The sequence below is a fragment of the Mustela lutreola genome, chromosome 2 (assembly GCF_030435805.1).
Source record: "Mustela lutreola isolate mMusLut2 chromosome 2, mMusLut2.pri, whole genome shotgun sequence".
NCBI classification, from domain to species: domain Eukaryota; kingdom Metazoa; phylum Chordata; class Mammalia; order Carnivora; family Mustelidae; genus Mustela; species Mustela lutreola.
This window is the reverse complement of record NC_081291.1, coordinates 176,789,972-176,811,043: the sequence shown is the minus strand read 5'-3', so window position 1 is coordinate 176,811,043 and position 21,072 is coordinate 176,789,972. Positions and strand designations below refer to the sequence as shown.

Here is a 21,072-nt window from a genome sequence, read left to right as displayed (position 1 = left end):
CAGAGCAGACATCTGTGCCTTTTTCCCAATCAGAGAAAAAGCATTCAGTCTTTCATTAATAAGTACAACATTTTCTGTAAGTTTTTTTATACAGACTGTTCATCATTTCTTTTAAATTTGTTTATATCTTATGCCCTAGAATATGATCTATCTTAGGGTATGTTCCATAACATTTAAAAAGAATGTGTATTCTGAATGTTGAGTGCAAATGTTGATCAGATCCTATTGGGAAATGGTTATCACTTAATTCTTCTATATCCTTGCTCTGAGAGAACTGTTGAACTTTGCAACTGAACTGTACTTTTGTCTGTTTCTTCTTTCATTTCTATCAGTTTTTGCTTCATATATTTTGCTTCATATATTTTGTAGCTCTTTTGTTTGGTACATACACATTAAGAATTGTTATGTCTTCTTGATAGATCCACCCTTTTATCATTATATAATGTCCTTTGCTCAAGTAGTTTTCCTTACTCTGAAGTCAGTTATCTGATATTAATGTAGCCACTCAGCTTTCTTTTGATCAGTATTTGTATGTTGAGGTGCTTGGGTGGATCAAGCCCCACCTTGGGCTCCCTGTTCAGTGTGGAGCTTGCTTCTCCCTCTCCCTCTCTCTCTGCCCCTCTCCCCAGCTTGGGCTCTCTTTCTCTCACTCTCTTTCTCAAATAAATAAATAAAATATTTTTTAAAAAATTTGTGGAGCGCCTGGATGGCTTAGTCAGATAAGCATCTGTGTTTGGATCCCAGGGTCCTAGGGATTGAGCACCGTGTCAGGTTCTCTGCTCAGTGGGAAGCCTGTTTCCTTCTGCCTGCCCCTCTACCTGCCACTCCAACTTACTTGTGCCGTCTCTTGTCTGTCAAATAAATAAATAAAATCTTTAAAATATCTTTTAAATATTTATATGTTAAAATTTTTCCATCATTTTGCTTTCAACTTGTTACGTTGTTATATTTGAGGTAAGTTTCTTGTAAATAGCATATAGTTAGGTCATGTTTTCTAATCTACTCTATCAATCTCTATCTTTGAATTTGCATTTTTAGGCCATTTACATTAACGTGATTTTTTATATGTAACGGTTTAAATCTAACATTTTATTCTGTTTTTTTCGGTTTGCTCTTTTTAATTTCTCAATTTTCTCTGTCCTGCCTTCTTGTGTGTTACTTGAGCATTTTGGAATTCTGTTTTGATTTATCTTAGTGTTTTTGAGTATATTTCTTTGTGTAGCTTTTTAAGTGGTTGCTAAAACCACTAGGGTAGGTGAGGCCTTTTTACCACTGGGCAATATATGATGGGGAGGGAAAGGTTCACTTCATTATTTCCCTGAGGAGATGGAATTCAAGGCCTACCATGTGGTCTCTATTGATACTGCAATGGTGGTGGTAGTGATAGGAGGGGGGAATAGGGGTTTGTCATTACCCTTAAGAGATGAAAATCCCTTTGGGATTTCAGTCACTGCTTGATCATCTCTGATACTGCCCTGGTGGCAGGTGGAGGAGGAGTTGGGTTGCCTCATTACAGCCCGGCAAGGGTGGAAGTCTAGGCTCCCCACTCAGCCTTTGCTAATGGGCACAAGTCCACAGTTTTTTGTCTAAACATAGATAGTTTTTATCTAAACATTTTTGGTCTTGCTAGGTGGCCCTTTTCCTGGTCATTTTGTCAAACAGAACAGATGTTTGTTGGGGCTTTTTTGGTCTGCTCCCATTGGCATTTCCAAGTTATGGCTTCTTTAACCCTAAGCCTGAGATAATGAGGCAAAAAGAAAATGCAGGGAGCTAACTGCTGTGTTTTCCCTTATACCCAAAGGTCCCAGACTGTCTTCTCTCTACCTTTAAGAGACTTCCTATGTTTGTTTTATAATATAAGGTCCAGGATTTTTAGCTGTACTTAGCAGGAGGAATAGGGAAAACAACAACAACTACTACTACTACTACTACTACAACTATTACTGCCTTTCCAGAAACAGAAATTCTATGAATACTTTTAATGCCAACATAATCATTTAAAAGCCCTATTAATCACCTACCTGCTGTTATTCCATGGGTAGAATCCTTTTTTGTTGTTTTTTCCATGCTATACAGTTAAAAGTATATGTCTTAATCAGGGTTCTCTAAAAGAACAGAACCAATATGAGATACATATCTGTATCTATATATCTACATCTGTATCTGTCTGTATATAAAAGAAGGAGTTGGCTTATGCAATCCGTGACTCTGGCAAATCCCAGCATCTGCAGTGTGAATTGGCAAGCTGGAACCCAGGTTCCAATCCTAGTCAGAAGGCCTGAGAACCAGGACAGCTGATACTGTAGTTCTAGTCTGAAGCGTGACAGGCTCTAGATGCAGGAAAAGCTGATGTTTCAGTTCAAATCCAAAGGCAGAAAAAATTCTCTTACTCAGCAGAGGTTCAGTCTTTTTGTTCTATTCAGGTCTTCATCTAATAAGACTGCCCACCCACACTAGGGAAGGCACTCTGCTTTATTCAGTCTACCATTCAAATGTTAATCTCACCCAAATTAATGTTTGACCAAATATCTGGGTACACATAAAATTAGCCACCACAGTGTGCAAACATTTAAAAGCACAAGATTACCAGTTTGGTTAATTAAGACCTAAATAGGAATTCCGACCAAGGTTGCTCACAAATTCACATTTTGGGATGACTTTGAAGTAGGTAGAGAAATTCAAAGAGAATGAGTAAAAGCCTTTTAAAAATTCAAAAATGTATTTAAAGGGAGGAACCACTTGTCTAGAAAAGGAGGGGAGGAACCACTTGTCTAGAAAACTGAACAGCAACATGTGGAAGAATGTAACTGAACCACTTTCTTACACCATACACAAAAATAAATTCAAAATAGATGAAAGACATAAATGTGAGATAGGAAATCATCAAAATCCTAAAGGAGAACACAGGCAGAAACCTCTTTAACTGGCTGTAGCAGCTCCTTACTAGACACATTACCAGAGACAAGGGAAGCAAAAGGAAAAATGAATTTTGGGGACTGCATCAAGATAAAAACTTATGCATAGGGAAGGAAACAATCAACAAAGGCATCCTATGGAATGAGAGAAGATATTTGCAAGTGACATATTTGATAAAGGGTTAGTATCCAAAATCTATAAAGAACTTATCAAACTGAACACCCAAAAAACAATCCAGTTAATAAATGGGCAGAAGGGGCACCTGGGTGTCTCAGTGGGTTAAAGCCTCTGCTTTTGGTTCAGGTCTTGATCCCAGGGTCCTGGGATTGAGTCCTGCAACCAGCTTCCTGCTCAGCGGGGAACTTGCCTCCCCCTCTGCCTCTCTGCCGACTTGTGATCTCTGTCAAACAAATAAATAAAATCTTTTTAAAAAGAAAGAAAAAATAGACAGAAGACATGAATAGACATCTTTTCAAAGAAGACATCCAGATAGCTAACCAACACATGAAAAAAATGTTCAAATCACTCATGATCAAAGAAATACAAATCAAAACCATGCTGAGATACCACTTCACACCTGTCAGAATGGCTAAAATTAACAACACAAGAAACAACAGGTGTTGGCGAGGTTGCAGAGAAAGGGGAACCCTCTTGCACTGTTGGTGGGAATGCAAACTGGTACAGCCACTCTGGAAGACACTATGGAGACTCCTCAAAAATTTAAAAATAGAACTATCCTATAATCTGACAATTGCACTATGAAATATTACCTAAAGGATAAAAAATACAGATTCAAAGGGGTACATGCACCCCGATGTTTATAGCAGCATTATCAATAATAGCCAGACTATGGAGAGAGCCCAAGTGTCCATCAACTGATGAATGGATAAAGAAGAGGTGGAGTGTGTGTATACACACACACACAAACAAACACACACACACACACACACACACAATATGGAATAATACTCAGCCATCAAAAAAAATGAAATCTTAAAAAAAAAAAATGAAATCTTGCCATTTGCAAGACCTGGATGGAGCTGGAAAGTACTATGCTAAGTGAAATGTCAGAGACAAATACCAGGCGATCTCACTCATATGTGGAACTTAAGAAAGAAAACAGATGAACATATGGGAAGGAGAGAAAGAAAAAAAAAAGGGGGAGGGAGAGAGGGAAATACACTGTAAGAGACTCTTAACTATAGAGAACAAACAGTGTTGATGGGGGAGTTGGGTGGGGGATAAGCTAGATGGGTGGTGGGTATTAAGGAGGGCACTTGCTGTGATGAGTGCTGGGTGTTGTACATAAGTGATGAATCATTGAATTCTACTCCAGAAACCAATATTGCACTGTATGTTCACTAACTAAAATTTAAATTAAGAAAAAGCAATAGGGATCTGAAGCATAGATAGATAGATAGACAGATAAGGAAAGCAACCACTAAAATCTGGAAGGCAGTATGGCATTATGGGAAGAGACTGTGGTTGCTGTGTTTCTTCAAGAGAGCTTTATAGACAGAAAAACCTAAAACTTTGATTTTTCCTGACTCTTAGAGTAAGAATTTTTTTTTCCATTGTTGAAAGATTTTAGAAATTCAAAATAATTGTTTCTCATGATCTATAATCTTTTTGTCACCATTTCTTAACATTCCCCCTCGGGCTAGCATATAGGTGTCAAGAGCTATTGTTTTTCAGGTCAGGCAGTATCATTTGTGGAGAAGACTTTGGACTCAAATAGATTGGGGTTTCCAGGTGTGTAACCTGGGGCAAATTGCCTTACCCCTCTAAACAGCAGTTTTCTTATCTGAAAATGAGGAGTTTAATATCTGTAAAATCAGTTTAGGTGCTGCATAATTAAACATTCTCAAAAGTAAGACATCTAGATAATCTTCAGTTTTGCAGTTTTATGAATTAGACTGACATCTTGGTGCTTAAATTTCTATATTTTGGATTGTTTCCTTGAATTCAGATTCTTAGAGGTAGAATTACTGAATCAAGGCATAGAGCTTTCTAGAGAGGTGGTACCAAGTTTGTACTAGCAATGGGAGAAAGAAGGAGAGAGAGATGCTTTTCTAATTTTTAAACTTTATATTTTGTAGAAGCATCAGGTGGTGAAGGAGGAGGAGACCCAGAAATGCAGCAGGAGACAGCTCCAGTACCAGCCCTGTCAAAGAAGACCAAACAGGTGACAGTACTGTAGGAGTCACAACTGTTAAATTCTGGAATCAGCTTCTACTCCTCTATACCGTTCCCTGTTCTTTAACATCAGTTGTTGGTGGACTTTGAAGGAAGCTTTTTATCCTCTTTCCTTGGGAAAAAACATGCTTCATTGATGATAAGCAAGGTCTATTTCCCCCCTAATATTTTTTTCCAATATACATGTATTTTATAATAAAGTTATCTTAGATTCTTGTACCACATCTTTACCAAAGATCCAGTAGTACACTGTTTGCTACAGTTCCTAGGAAAAGAAAAATAGTATAAAGATATGTAAAATTACTTATCATACCACTGCGTGATTACAGCACCATGCCAGCAGACTCTAAGGGTCTCATGTCTACCTAACATGAGTCGTGGTCCACTGTACGAATATTTATCACGAGACTTCTACCTTCAGTATTACCAAAAGTCATTTGATACACTTTGCTTCCTGGACTTAGAACCTTTTCTTTCCTTCTTAATCTTTCTACTGGCCACTCACATCCATTTGCAGCCCTTTCATATTATGTATCCCTCAAACCTGATTGGTAACCATGTGTGATTTTTTTAAAAGGATTACCTACTGTCAATTAAAATTATTATCTTCTTCATAGCAGTGATCTGTGGTCTTATTATTGTTATAAGTGGCCCTAAACTCATTCCCATGAGAGGGTGACTCTACCCAGTTTGTAACTAGGCTCAGGATAATTATGAGAATCAGTTTACCAACAAGTAGTGCAACCTTGAGCAAGTTAAACTCTCTGTGCCTCTGTCTCCTCATTGGTAAAATGATGATAATAAGTATATTTCCTTCACAGATTTGCAGTAGAGATTAAATGGCTAATACTTGGGATACCTGGGGGACTCAGTGGATTATGCATCTGCCTTTGGCTCAAATCATGATCCCAGGGTCCTGGGATCAAGTTCCACATCAGGATCCTTGCTCAGCAAGGACCCTGCTACTCCCTTTCTGGCGCTCCCTGTTCTTGTGCTTGCTCTCTTTCTCTCAGATAGATAGATAGATAGATAGCTAATACTTGTTAAGCACTTCAAACAGTGGTTGGCAAAGAGTAAGCACCAAAGCGATGATTACTATAGTAAATAACACTTCATCTTCTTTATTTTGTTATTTTTTCCTGTTGGGATAGAGGACTACAGAAAGATACACATATTTAATATGTAATCACCTCAGTTTCTCTCCAGCCATTAAATATTTTGCTCCAAAGCTGCATATCAGTTTTACGTTTTGTTTTTTTCTTTTTGCTATTATTTTATTTTACATTTTTAATTCAACTATAATTAACAGTGTTCTATTAATTTCATGTGTACAGTATAATGATTCAACAATTCTATGCATTACTTACTGCTCACCATGAAAGTACATGAGAGTACACCATAAGAGTACACATAAGTGTACTCTTAATCCCCTTTACCTATTTTACCCTTTCCCCCACTCATCTCCCCTTTGGCAACCACCAGTTTATTCTCTATAGTTAAGAGTTTGTTTTTGGCTTGTCTCTTTTTTCGCCCTTTGTTCCTTTGCTTTGTTTCTTAAATTCTATATATGAGTGAAATCATATGGTATTTGTCTTTCCCTGGCTGGCTTATTTCACTTAACATTATACCCTCCAGGTCCATCCATGTTGTTACAAATGGCAAGATTTCATTCTTTTTTATGGCTGAGTTATATTACGTTTTGTGTGTGTGTCTGTGTGTCTGTGTATGTGTCTTTGTGTGTCTTTGTGTGTGTGTCTGTGTGTGTGTGTGTGTGTGAGAGAGAGAGAGAGAGAGAGACATGTCCTTTTTCCATTCATCTATGGATGGACACTTAGGTTGCTTCCATATCTTGGTGGCTATACATAATGCTGCAGATATAACTTTTTGAATTAGTGTTTTTGTTTTGATAAACCCAGTAGAATTACTGGAATATACGGTAACTCTGTTTTTAACTTTTTTTTTTAAGATTTTATTTATTTATTTATTTGACAGAGAGAGATCACAAGCAGGCATAGAGGCAGGCAGAGAGAGAGGAAGGGAAGCAGGCTCCCTGCCGAGCAGGGAGCCCGATGCGGGACTCAATCCCAGGACCCCGATATCGTGACCTGAGCCGAAGGCAGCGGCTTAACCCACCAAGCCACCCAGGCACCCCTGTTTTTAACTTTTTTTTTTTTTTTAAGATTTTATTTATCCATTTGACAGAGAGAAATCACAAGTAGACAGAGAGGCAGACAGAGAGGAGGAAGCAGGCTCCCTCTGAGCAGAGAGCCCAATGCGGGACTCGATCCCAAGACCCTGAGATCATGACCTGAGCCGAAGGCAGTGGCTTAACCCACTAAGCCACCCAGGCGCCCCTGTTTTTAACTTTTTAAGAAACATCCATACTGTTTTTCACAGTGGCTGCACCAGCTTGCATTCTCACCAACGGTAACAGGAGGGTTCCTTTTTCTCCACATCTTCATCAACACTTGTTATTTCTTGTGTTTTATTTTAGCCATTCTAACAGATGTCAGGGGATATCTCATTGTGGTTTTGACTTAGAGTTTCCTGATTATTGGTGATACTGAGCATCTTTTCATGTGTCTCCTGACCATCTCTGTATGTCTACTTTGGAAAAATGTCCATTTATATCCTCTGCCCATTTTTACTTGGATTATTTGGGTTTTTGGTGATGAGTTTGCATAAGTTATTTATATATTTTGAATATTAACTTTTTATTGGATATATCATTTTCAAACATCTCCATTCAGTTGGGTGTCTTTTTGTTTTGTTGATGATTTGCTTCTCTATGCAAAAGCTTTTTATTTTGATTTAGTCCCAATAGTTTGATTTTGCTTTTGTTCCCCTACCCAAAGGAGACATATCTAGAAAAATGTTTCTGTAGCTGAGGTCAAAGAGATAACTGTCTGTTTTCCTCTAAGAATCTTGGGCTTTCAAGTCTCATATTTAGGTCTTTAATCCCTTTTGTGTTTATTTTTGTGTATCGATTAAAAAGGTGGTCAGATTTTAATTCTTTGTCAGATAACTGTCCAGTTTTCCCAACACCATTTGTTAAAGAGACTGTCTTTTTCCCATTGCATATTCTTGCCTCCTGTGTCATAGATTAATTGACCATAAAAACATAGGTTTATTTCTGGGCTCTGTATTTTCCTCCATTCATCTACTGTTTTTGTGCCAGTACCATACCATTTTGATTACTATAGCTTTGTAATATGTCTTGAAATCTGCTATTGCAGTGTCTCCAATTTTGTTCTTTTTCAAGATTGCTTTGGTTATTCAGGGTCTTTTGTGGTTCCATACATATTTAGGATTATTTGTTCTAGTTTTGTAGAAAATGTTGGTATTTTGATAGGGATTGCATTAAATCTGTAGATTGATTTGGATAATACAGAAATTTTAATAATTTGTTCTCCTAATCCATGAATATGGAATATCTTACCATTTGTGCCATCTTCAATTTCTTTTATCGGTGTTTTATAGTTTTGAGAGTACAAGTCTTTCACCTCCTTCGTTAAGTTTATTCCTAGGTATTTTATTATTTTTGGTGAAATTGTAAATGAGATTGTTTCCTTATTTTCTCTTTCTGCTACTTCATTAGTGTTGTATAGAAATGCAATAGATTTTTGTATATTACTTTAGTATCCTGCTACTTTACTGAATTCATTTGTCCATTATAGTAGTTTTTTGGTGGAGTCTTTCAGGTTTTCTATATAGAGTATCATGTCACCTGCAAATAGTGAAATTTCCCTTACCAATTTGGATATCTCTTTCTTTTCTTGTCTGATTGCTGTGGCTAGGACTTCCAGTGCTATGTTGAATAAAAGTGGTGAGAGTAAATATCCTTGTCTTGTTCCTGATCTTAGAAGAAAACTCCCAGTTTTTCACAATTGAGTATGATGTTAGCTGCAGGTTTTTCTTATATGGGCTTTATTATGTTGAGGTATCTTCCCTCTAAGCCTACTTTGGTGAGAGTTTTTTATCATGAATGGGTAGTTGTACTTTGTCAAAAGCTTTTTCTGCATCTGTAGAAATGATCAGATGGTTTTTATCCTTTCTCTTGTTGATGTGATATATCACATTCATTGATTTGAGAATACTGAACCACCCTGCATCCCAGGAATAAATCCCACTTGGTTGTGGTGAGTCATTTTTTTAAATGTACTGTTGGATTCCATTTACTAATATTTTGTTGAGGATTTTGGCATCTATGTTCATCAGAGATATTTGCCAACAGTTCTCTTTTTTTGTAGTGTCTTTACCAGGTTCTGGTATCCCAGTAATGCTGGTCTCATGGAATGAATTTGGACGTATTCCTTCCTCTTGTAGCTTTTGGAACAGTTTGAGAAGAAAGGGTATTAACTCTTCTGTAAATGTTTGGTAGAATTCACCTGTGAAGCCATCTGGTCCAGGACTTTTGTTTGTTGGGAGTTTTTTTATTACTAATTTGAATTCATTGCCAGTAATCAGTCTGTTCAGATTTTCTATTTCTTCCTGATTCAGTTTTGGGAAGTTATATGTTCCTCAGAATTTATCCATTTCTTCTAGGTTGTCCAATTTGTTGGTATATAATTTTTCATAATAATTTCTTATAACCCTTTGTATTTCTGTCATGTCAGTTATTTCTCCTCTTTCATTTCTGACTTGATTTGAGTTCTCTCTTTTGTTTTTGACGAGTTTGGCTAATGGTTTATCAATTTTGTTGGATCTTTTCAAATAACCAACCCTGGGTTTATTGATCTGTTCTGTTGTTTTCTTAGTCTTTATTTCATTTATTTCTGTCCTAATCTTTACTTCCTTCCTTCTACTGGCTTTAAGCTTTATTTTTTTGTTTTTTGTTTTTCTTTCTCCTTTAGGTCTAAGGTTAGGTTGTTTATTTGGAATTCTTCTTGCTTATTAGGGAAGGCCTATATTGCTATAATCTTCCCTTTTCAATAGTTTTGCTCCATCCCAAAGATTGCCAATGGTTGTGTTGTCATTTTCGTTTGTTTCCCTTTATTTTTTTATTTCCTTTTTGATTTCTTGGTTGACCCATTCATTGTTTCGTAGCATGTTACATAAGCTTCATGTATTTGTGTTTTTTCTTGTAATTGATTTCTGGTTTCATACCATTGTAGTCAGAAAAGGTGCATGGTGTGATTTTAATCTTTCTCTGGGTCATTTTTTTTTGTTCATTGCACTGATGTGGCTGCTACTTGGGTGTGTATCCATGGAATGAGGTGAGCTTAGGATCCTCTTACTCTGCCATCTTCCCAGACTCCCTCCTCAGTTTTAATTTCAGCCATTCCGTCAGAAAGCCTACAGGTTAACATCCTTAGCCTTTTGATTTATTTCACCAACATGGAATTTAATTTTACCTTTGCTTATCCTACTGACCACGCCATAGTCATGCCTTCTTTGACTCTGGCCTCTATTTCCAAGTATCTTTCTTTAGACCCCCATGGGCTTTCTTTTTCCTTACTTTCTTTCTTGATTTTCTTCTTGCTAGTTCCTTACTTTTTCAAGACTCACTAAAGAAAAATTAAATTTGCCCAAGTCTCTGCCTTTACTTCTTTTTATGGTCTTTTTGTCCACATTGCTAAATTTTACCTTTTTTAAGCTCCTTCTTCCTTGGCTCTTCTTTTCTTACAACCATCAAGTTAGATAAATGTCAGAGAATCATAGGAAGAAGAGGGAAAAGTGGGAGAGGAGAAAGCGAAATACATTCCCCATTTCTTGAGCATTCACCTATCTTTTTCAACTTATGTTTGAACAATAGTAAATGCCATATACTGAGCACTCTCCATAAGCAATGTGCAAGACACAATGACTTAAATGATCCTATGAAGTAGGGAATACCTTATGCCCTGTGAGGTAGGGAGTACCCTGTTTTACAAATTATCTGAGGTTCACAGACATGGGAGTCGTGTCCCACTTGGCTGGCTGTGAGCCAGGAGCTGAGGATGCTGCTGCTTTTCATCTGTCCCTTTTTTACCTGTCCCTTCTCTTTCAATTTAGGAAAATTGGATTCAACATGTCTTCATGTGCTTTTTTGGTCCCATGCTGTTGCTATTTTCTACCAAGAAAAAAAAAATTACAAAAGTTTAAGATTGTAGTGCTCATTTTAACCACACTCTAATGTCCTTAACTACCAAATTACTTTAAAGAACCCAAGTTTTAGGTAGACCAAATGCCCTAACCCCTTTCTCCAAGTCTGTCCTAATTTCTCTAGCCAGAGAACTCAGTGAAAACTTCTTGTTCCCCACTGCCTCATATGAGTGCTCTTCATCTTGCTCCTGGTTCCCATACCAGGCTGTATACCTCCAGGACAGAGTTTAACTGTGCATCTCCACAACACCTAGCACAGAACCTCACCCTCAATTGGCATTATTTGTGAAATGAAAGATTAGATGATTATACCAGGATTCTAGTTTTTTCACTACTCTTCCCTTCTCAGCCCTTTGTGTCTCCACTTGTAAGCCACCTACTACCCACAGGAGTTTCTTAGACTCTGGTGACCCAGTGTCCTTCTTCCAACCCCCCCACCCTTGATTGAGTTGGGATCTCTCTTCCACTGCCCTTGACTGCCCAAATAGCCCTTCTTGCTCCTCTGTGGGTTCCCATCCTCTCTCTCTCCAGCTACTCTTCTCCCCTGGAAATCATCTGACCACCCTAAGGATGACCTTCTTATTGGCAGGCTGACCTTGCGAATCCTTCTAGAGTTGTTTACATACATAGAGCTTGAGAATCAACTTGTTCATAAGCGACTGGCGGACAAGGTCTTCCTTGTCCCTGTAGTACCTAGCACAGTGCTAGCCACTTGATTCATTTGACAGATGTAACAGAGTATTTGTTTTTTAATGGTAACTTATTATATTTTTACCCTGGCTCAAAACAAAAGAAAAGAGAAATTATTTTGTGCTATATTTAAGTTTTGAATTTTTTTCAAACTTGTTTCATTGTTTTACTCTTCCTTGTTTTTTAAAGATTTTATTTATTTACTTGAGAGAAAGAGTGCATGCACAAGCGAGGAGGGAGCATGCAGAGGGAGAAGGAGAAGCAGACTACCCACTGAGTGGGGAGCCTAGTATGGGGGCTTGATCCCATACTGATCCCATACATGACCCTGGGATCATGACCTGAGCCAAAGGCAGACATTTAGCCAACTGAGCCATGCAGGTGCCCTGCTTTGCTGTTCTTTAAGGGGTTTTTTATACTTTTATAGGAACTTCCTGGCATTATGCCACCTGATATAATATGCATTTAGCCTTAAATATCAACAGGTGAGTATATATATTGGGTTAGATCGAGTTCCCTCTTTTGCCATAGCTGGGCCTCACATTTCTATTACTGAGTCCATGCCTCTCATCTGTTCAGTATTTTCAAGCAGCAGATTTATAACTTTATAAAAGTTTTTTACCCATACAACTACATCATCTCTAGCAACCATTTCACATCTAAATAATCATCTTTGGCCTCCTTAATAATGTAAGTATAAAGATTTGCCAATACTTCTTTTTTTCCAGATATTGCTTCCAAAAAGATGATGAATTCCCTACTTCTAGAGATTGCATCACCCTCTTCCCTTCTCAACATCAGTCACTTCAGAGCCAACCCTAGTGATTTTGTAATTATGGTTCCCAGAATATAATTCCTTACGAGGGGTTTTGTGACTTTTCATTGATGGCTCCATGAGGTCAATAGCCATGGTTCCGTGACCCATCCTCTCTCCCTCAGAAACCACACTGGGCATCTTTTTTTTAAGGTAGCCTTTTGCTTAGCTCCTCAGATCATAAAGGACTCCTCAGTAAGAGTGCTTATTCTTTTCCCTCTTTAGTCACCTTTCTCAACAATTATATTTTCTTAATATTAATTTATTTGAGCACTGATAATTTCATATTTCTCCCACTCTTCATCTTTAAGATTATTCTTGGGACACCTGGGTGGCTCAGTCAGTTAAGCATCCAAGTCTTGGTTTCAGCCAGGTATTGGTCTCAGGGTCTGAAATCAAGGCCTGCGACAGGCTCCGCACTCAGCATAGCATCTGCTTAAGTTTCTCTCTTCCTCTCCCTCCACCCTTTCCTCTCTCTCTCTCTTTATCTCTCTCAAATAAATAAATAAATCTTAAAAAAAAAAAAAAGGAATCGAGTCAGTAATTCAAAAGGTGAGTATGAATACCTGGAGATCATTGATAGCTATTCTAGAATCTAGCTTCCTTGGTCTGCCCTCTGGTCCCCAGGAATTTATCCCTCCCATATGCATAGTATATTCACCCCTCCCAAGGAAAGCAAAAGTCCCTTCCTTTTACAGCATGAGCTCAGTGCTTAAAATTTCATTTTCTAATCAGGTTCAGGGGCATTTGAGGGTCCTCGGTTTTAGTTCCTTAAGTATAGCTCCTTGAGTACATTTCTTCTCAGCCTGGGAAACAAATACAAGCATAGACTAACTTTTAGAGACAATTCTACTCAAGTAATTAGCATAAGGAGCCATTCGTCCTACAGCATTTGAAAATGTTGAGAGTTTCTTTATTAAGTGTTAAGGCCCAGGTTCCCGAGGTCATTCCATGGTTCTCCGCTATGCTTTTGGGTTCCTCGTGTTGCCCTCTGAGTCATCCTTCTTTTTTTTTTTTTTTTTTTAAATGAGACGTAGCTTGTATTTACAATGAACAGTTCTTTCAGCCTGCTTCTTGACAGTAGAATTCTCAGGGTTCAATGACTTTTCCTCATTGTATTTCATCTCTCACCTTTTCAGCTCAAACTAGAGGTATTTCTGAATATATAACACCTTGAAGAATTTTGTAGGCCTTCTGTGGTTCTTATTGGGGTTACTTCATTGAGCAGAAGTCACCCCCACAAATCTTTTCCAGATAAAGTTTTCTCTTCCATGGATGCCTGCTTAGATAATGGAGAAACAGTACTTCTTAAGCTTCCTAGGGCATGTTTGAGAGAATCTGTGAGACACACTTTTAATTTCTTTAAAGAGCTCTTGTGTAACCGAATAGTACTCTGAGGTACCACCTTTGTTCTTTCTGAGGTGTTGATGGATTTGCACGCATATACCTTGACTTCTTTGATAGTCCTTTTTTCAATTTAACTTCTTCCTTTTCCATTTTACTGTAAGCCATAGAAGAAAGTTGGTGACACCCTCAACACTATTTGAATCTCCTTCATTGGATTACCCATAACATTAGACACATTTTCTATTTTCCACATGCCTGCAGACAACAGTATTGCTAAACTTTGTACCACCACATAACAAAGATTCTCTTCCCCCCCAGTTTCTGATAAGATTTTCCTTACTTTCTGCCAGCACTCACCCTCAATGTCCTCAAAGTCCAAAATTTTACAGTGTGTTCAGAAACACTATTCATCCATCAATCACCTAATTTTTGCCACATTTCAAAATAATTGGCAAAATCAGTACACTCCTCCCAGACATTTCAGGATGTATATCATTAAGTGAAGTTCAGTATTTAAAGATTTTCTTTTTTCCTTTCGAGGTGAAGTTGATATGCAATCAAATGCATAAATGTCAAAGGTACCATTCACAGAGTTTTGACAAATTGATAAAATTTAGAGAGGAGAAGGGAGTTGGGGGAAATTGGAAGGGGAGGTGAACCATGAGAGACTGTGGACTCTGAAAAACAATGGGTTTGAAGTGGCGGGGGGTGGGAGGTTGGGGTACCAGGTGGTGGGTATTATAGAGGGCACGGATTGCATGGAGCACTGGGTGTGGTGCAAAAATAATGAATACTGTTATGCTGAAAATAAATAAATAAATTTTTAAAGAACATTACTGTCACCCCAAAAATCCTTTCATGCCAGTTCCAAATCGCTATTCCAGACTCCATGCTCCAGAGCCAACCACTGTTCTGATGTCATGTAAATGAAATCATGTAGGATATGCTCTTTCATTCAAGGCTTTTATTCAGTGCAGTGTTTTTTAGGTTCATCCTGTTGATGTATAGTGATTCTTTTTTTTTTTTTTTTTTTTTTTTTTTCCATCGCTAAGCACGTTAGTCTGTCCAGGCTGCCATAACAAAATACCACAGACTGGGTAGCTTAAACAACAGAAATTTATTTCTCGCAGTTCTGGAGACTAGAAGTCCGAGATCAAAGTGTCAACAGGTTTGGTTTCTCCCAAGGCCTCTCTCCTTGGCTTACAGATAGCCAGTTTCTCACTGTGTCCTTGCGTGGTCTTTCTGCTGTGTGTGTCTCCTTGGTGTCTCTTCCTCCTCATATAAAAACACCAGTCCTATTGGATTAGGACCCCACCCTTAGGACCTTCTTTAACTTTTACAACCTCTTTAAAGTCCCAGTCTCCAAATACAATCACATTGAGGGTTGGGACTCCAAAATATGAATGGGAGAGAGGGGGTACAATTCAGTTCTTAACACTTCATAATACTCAGTTATATGAGTACTCCCCAGTTTATCTATTATTCTATTGATGGATACCTGAGGCTACTTCCTGTTTGGAGCTATTATGAATAAATCTGCCATGAACATTCACATACATGTCTTTTTGTGAACAGACATTTTTATTTCTCTTGAGTAAATGCATAGGGGTAGAATTGCTGAGTCTTGTTTAGTTTTCTAAAAACTGACAGACTTTTTTCCAAAACCAGTGTACCATTTTTGTACTCCCACCATCCACGTATAATAGTTTTGGTTGCTTTATATCCTTGTAAATATTTGGAATTATCACTGTTTAATTTGAGGCATTTTGATGGGTATGTACTAAATAATTTTTGACTAAACCCAAAAGAAACTAAAAAAAAGTTCTAATTTTTTTTTTATTTTTACAATGAACATATTTGTTTTTGTTGTAAAATGGGAATTTAATTTTTTTTTACCAAAGTGATAATCAAACACTATTAAAACATTTTCATAAAAAAACAGCATCACCTTTTCTACTCTCATGCTAAGTCTTTCTTCAGAGGAAACTACCCTTAGCTTTTAGCTATTTTTCATATTTGCTAATATATAGTTTGTACTGTTTTTTTTCTTTTTTCTTTCTTTTTTTTTTTTTTATCAGCTCCTGACATGATCTTTTAACTTCCTGAGGTAGCATATGAGGACACAGCTCTCCCATCTACCCTGTATTCCCTCTCTAACTGCTAATTCCCCTGCTAACACAATATCACATTTTGGTTAAAACAGTCATCAGTATCTCATGATTATATCATGAAACTACTGTTCACTGCTGATGGGGGGAAAGCTATAATCATTCCTCCTTTCTTATACAACTCTTTGTTTTCATGGCATTAATAATTACCTCATTTCTTCATTTGCCTAGTTTGTTGTGTTCCTACTGTTAATTCTTTCCATATATTCCAATATCTTTTCCACATGTCCATGAATAATATCTTCCATATGCTCAAATAGATCACTCATTGCTGTTCCCTGCAGGCCTCTGTACTCCTTTTCCACTCTGAGCTGGTTATTCTCTTGGTGTGTTGACCAATTGAGATTTCTCTTTACTGTCCCTTCAACACTCCTGTATTAGTATTTCCTTATTTGCTGAATCCCATATCTTACTCTTTCTTGATTTAGCCCTTTATTTTGCTGGAATATAGTCTTTACTATCTATGGATGGGAAATCAATTTTTTGAGACCTAAAATACCTGAAAATACCTTTATTTTACTCTTAACTTGACTCACAGTCTGGCTGGGTATAAAAGTCTCATTTGCAAATAGATTTTACTCATAATTTTGAAGGCATTGTTGTATTAAGTCCTAACTTGCCTTATTGCTGCTGCAAGGTCCAACACAATTCTGTTTCTGGATCTTTGTATTTTGTAAGTTATTGTTTTCCTTTTCAGAAATTTTTAGTCCTTTTTGTTTGTCCATGATATGAAATTTCACAATGATGCTCCTCAGTGTGGATATTTTTAATATTCATTATATTGTATACATAATGGGCATGCAGTTTAGTGTTTCATATTCTAGAAAGTTTCCTTCAGTTCTGGAAAGTTTTTCTTTTGTTATTTCTTTGATCACTCCTTTCCCAGTGTTTTTTATGGTCCCTCTTATAATACCTTTTATTGGGATGTTGAATCTCTTGGGCTGATTTTCTATCTAATATTCTTACATTTTTCATCTTTTAGAGAGATTTCCTCTATCTTCAAGCCTTCCTCCTACATTTTTATTCTGATTTTTCTTGTTCTCTTTTATGTCTCATGGCTGAAATTCTTCCCTTATCTATATGAGAATATTGATTATAATTGTTTTGAACTTTTTATCTTTTTGTTGTTTATTTGCTCTCATGGTGGACACTTAGCTGTCGATTCATATTAAAAAGAGACACTAAAAAGCTGATGGAATATTTTGTGCATGTGTGAGGCTTGTTGATTAGTGAACTTCATAGCAGAGTACTAGGATAGCAAGCTGTATTTACTATGCCCACCAAATGTCACTCTCTTGTGGCATCTCTCTTAGTCCATTTCATTTTTCCAGAGAAAAATTCAGTAGGCTCCTGCATGTAATATATAAGCCTGGCTCATGACATTTGAAATTTGCCTAGGAAAAGGAAGTGAGTCTCAACCTGTGTCCTATTTTTCCTTTGCCAGATTTCTGGGTCCTCTTGTTCTTTCCAGAGAATAAACCTTCTGTCTGCTGCCAGGAAGATCAAGATGAAAGCAAGCATTAACCAGATAGTTGCTTGGCTTCTGGGCAGGAGATATAGCCAATGAGGGGTGGGAAGAAGACTAATCATTCTAAATATAAACTTTCAACCAAAGTCCTTCTTTTAAAACTCTTTACTGTCTGTAGTACCTTGTGTCTCCAACTACTAAACCCTTTCTCCAGTAGGTCAAACAACTTCACCGACTATTAGCTTCCACCTCTCCAGAAACCTAGGTGCTAGCTCTTCCTTTCTGCTAAATCACTTCCATCCAGTTTCAATCATTTTCCATTTTCTAAAATGTTGTTGAAATCTCTCCACTACTATTGTTCTCTCCTGATTGTGTGGTCCTTATAAATTTATACCTTTTTCAGTTGCCTTCATTTTTAGTTTAGTGGCATTTTTGAAGTTGGTTTGCCATGTTTAACTAGAAGAATCATTCTTAAAGGATATAGTTTTTGGCACTTTAAGGATTTGAGAATATGCCTCAAATGCTTCACTTAAAGATTAATTTTTCATATATATTTCTAAATTTTTAAACTACATATTTAAGCTATGCTTTAAAAAATTACTAGATTTCGTGTAAAGAAATGAAGAGAAATGAAAAACAATGAATTTTGGAACACTGAAAAGAAATAAAATAAAGTAAAATTAAAAAAAAAAAAAGAAATTTCTTATCAACTGTCAAAGAAATATACTATTGAAATTGGTTTCCAGAAATGGTTAGCTAGTCTGGCCTGAGTCTTCTATATCTTTTTACCTAGTCTCTCTGAAGATAAACCTCAGTATTTGTAAGGCACATGGCTATATTTAGGACTTTTTAATGAAATGGATTTTGTATTTTTCATAAAGCCATCTCACCTTTGTTGAAATTGCCTCCATAAACTTAGCTTCTTCATTATTATCCACCCTTAACCATGTAAGGCAACTGCTCCCAGAAAACAAATAATATACTGTATTTCCTTTAGAATGATCTAAGAATTTGAACCTAACATTTAAACTCGTGCAGTATCTTAACTAAAACAAGTTCATCAAGTATGTTCCTTTTTTCCTATGCATGATTCAGAATTACGTTTTATTTTTTTCTTCCAGAATTGGACAGGCCATATCCCTATAACAGAGCTCATTTCCAGATTTAATTTATGTCATGTTAGAGTTATTTGGCTTTGTAAACCTAACATAAATACAACTTTGCACATTGAACATACTGTTAGAGAGCACCCTAAATGCTAAATAACAAAATGGAACAGGTTTCTACATCTAATTCCCAAAAACCTTGATATTGGTGACAAGATACTACAGTATGCCTTGAGGGATCTGCTAATCATATCCAGGCCTTTGCCTTACAAGCATGAACTGAATGTTGGCCTGGCCTGTAATTGGACTCTTATGACCATCTGGCAGCTTCTGTGACATATTAGTGGCCTTGGCCCAGTTTCTAATTGGCATGTACCAGCATCAAATTGGCATGTATCTGCATCCACAAGACAGCTTAACTTTCAAAATAAGAGAGGTCATAATATCTTTTCTTTAGCTATGATGCAATTGCTTTTGGCAGGTTTTTGTTTTAACTGAGAAGAAGCTAAAATTTCAAGATTCCCATGTTACTTTAATCCCGAACCTTTGAATCTGCTTTTCTACTAACTGAAACCGAGTCTAGAAACTGCCGGTCCTGTCCCCATGTCTTGAAAAAAGTATATATATATATATATATATATGGCTTCAAACCATAGGCATTCTTAATCACAGGCTGTCTGCAAACTTTAACAGAAAGCTTCATCTATAATCATTTTAAACAGAGCCAGCAGAGACAAGATTGTTTTAGTTAGTAGCTTACCAGCTTAAACTGAGTACTTTCTAGTTGGGATGGAAACTTAATCCAGGAAAAACTGAGAATAAGTTTTCACTCATATTTTATATCTTACTTGGCAACTTGTTTGAAAATGTTGCATAAAAGAGCCAGCACAGGAAACATTTTATATTCTTGTGTATGATTAATAAATAAGGAATCTGAGGCATTCTATTTTATAAATCAAGGTCTTAATCCAAATCTCCTGTTTTTCTACATTAAAAAAAAAAAACTCAGGGTAAAAATAGCATTAAACTATATAGGGTACTCAGGGGTCAAGGCAATAGGCAAAACTGATTACTCAAAATGCCATTGTGCTGAGACTTTTATCAGAACATCAGCAGAAACATCATTTTATAGTCACTATAGATAAGGCATTTGGTGCAGCTGGTTTTATAAAAATGTAAGTAATTTTTTAGTTTCCGTTTTTCAATGCTTATTGAAAGAGGAAAGGAATGAATAACAAAATAGTAAACCAATGACTTGGAAATACAAGCTCACACATTGCTAGTTCATGGCAAATGCCAGTCACTCTAGTCAAAGACTTTCTTACCACATCTTAATTTTAATCACATCTACTCTGCCTGTATTTTATAAACCTGGCCACTGTCTTCAATCTTTAATACCCTGCACCACCACTTCAAACACACATATACACTCACTCACACATTTTCACCTTTGTTCAAAGATTTTTCCAGTCTCAAGTCATTGGCACTTTCTGATTTTTCATTGGCACTTTTTGATTCCCTCGTCCCAGCCCCTGCCTAAGAGCCTGTTGGTCTTCCAGCATCACCGTCTGTACAATATTACCAAGACACTACGAAGAATACCTGTATGGCCTAGGTACTCTGGGGTTACTACCATTAGTTGACCTGTCATCATGCTAACATGAAAATTTCCTCATCTGTATCTCTTTACAGCCTAAAGAATGTTTCTTGATACAACCAAAGGAAACAAAAGAAGATGCCACCAAGACAAGGAAGAGAAGAAAGGTATTATTCATACTTTCTTACAATTTTCTTACAACTGCAGGTGATCTACCTCACATTTCTATATAGTGTACTTTGATAAGGCAGTTGTTATAATTCCAACTTTAGAGATTGTAAGATTCAGTGAGGTTTGGTGACTTTCCTAAGGTCACAAGTATTAAGTGTTTCTGTTGGAGCTAAAAATAAATTCTTCTGATTCCTATTTCAATCCTGTGGAGCACCAGACATCTTTGTTATCCACCTTTGTTTTCATTGTCGTTAGAAGACATGGATTTCTAATTCTAAAAGGATCCCAAAGCTGCTCTGCCCTCTGGCCCTTCTGGCTCTGCTGGAAAGAAATTTACCAACTTTCTTTTCATATCCATTTCAGTTTTTTAAACCTTATACTTACAATATTAATAAAAAGAAAATAATAACCAGATGACCATAGTATATGGCACTTCTGACCATAATTTGGAACCATAATTTAAAGCAAAAGTCTCCCCTTACATTTTAATACTTGCCTCTGAGTGCATGGAAGAC

The 21,072-nt window shown here is 36.9% G+C and overlaps 1 protein-coding gene across 5 annotated transcripts in view; it reads left to right on the top strand.

Annotated features, from left to right (window-relative positions):
• CMSS1 (cms1 ribosomal small subunit homolog) overlaps positions 1 to 21,072 on the top strand; it is a 383,625-nt gene that overhangs the window by 342,208 nt on the left and 20,345 nt on the right. For all 5 annotated transcript variants that reach the window (XM_059164361.1, XM_059164362.1, XM_059164364.1 and 2 more), the window contains 2 exons: positions 5,016 to 5,101; positions 20,482 to 20,553. In XM_059164361.1, coding sequence (XP_059020344.1) covers positions 5,016 to 5,101; positions 20,482 to 20,553 — 158 coding nt within the window. The remainder of the gene's footprint in view (positions 1 to 5,015; positions 5,102 to 20,481; positions 20,554 to 21,072) is intronic.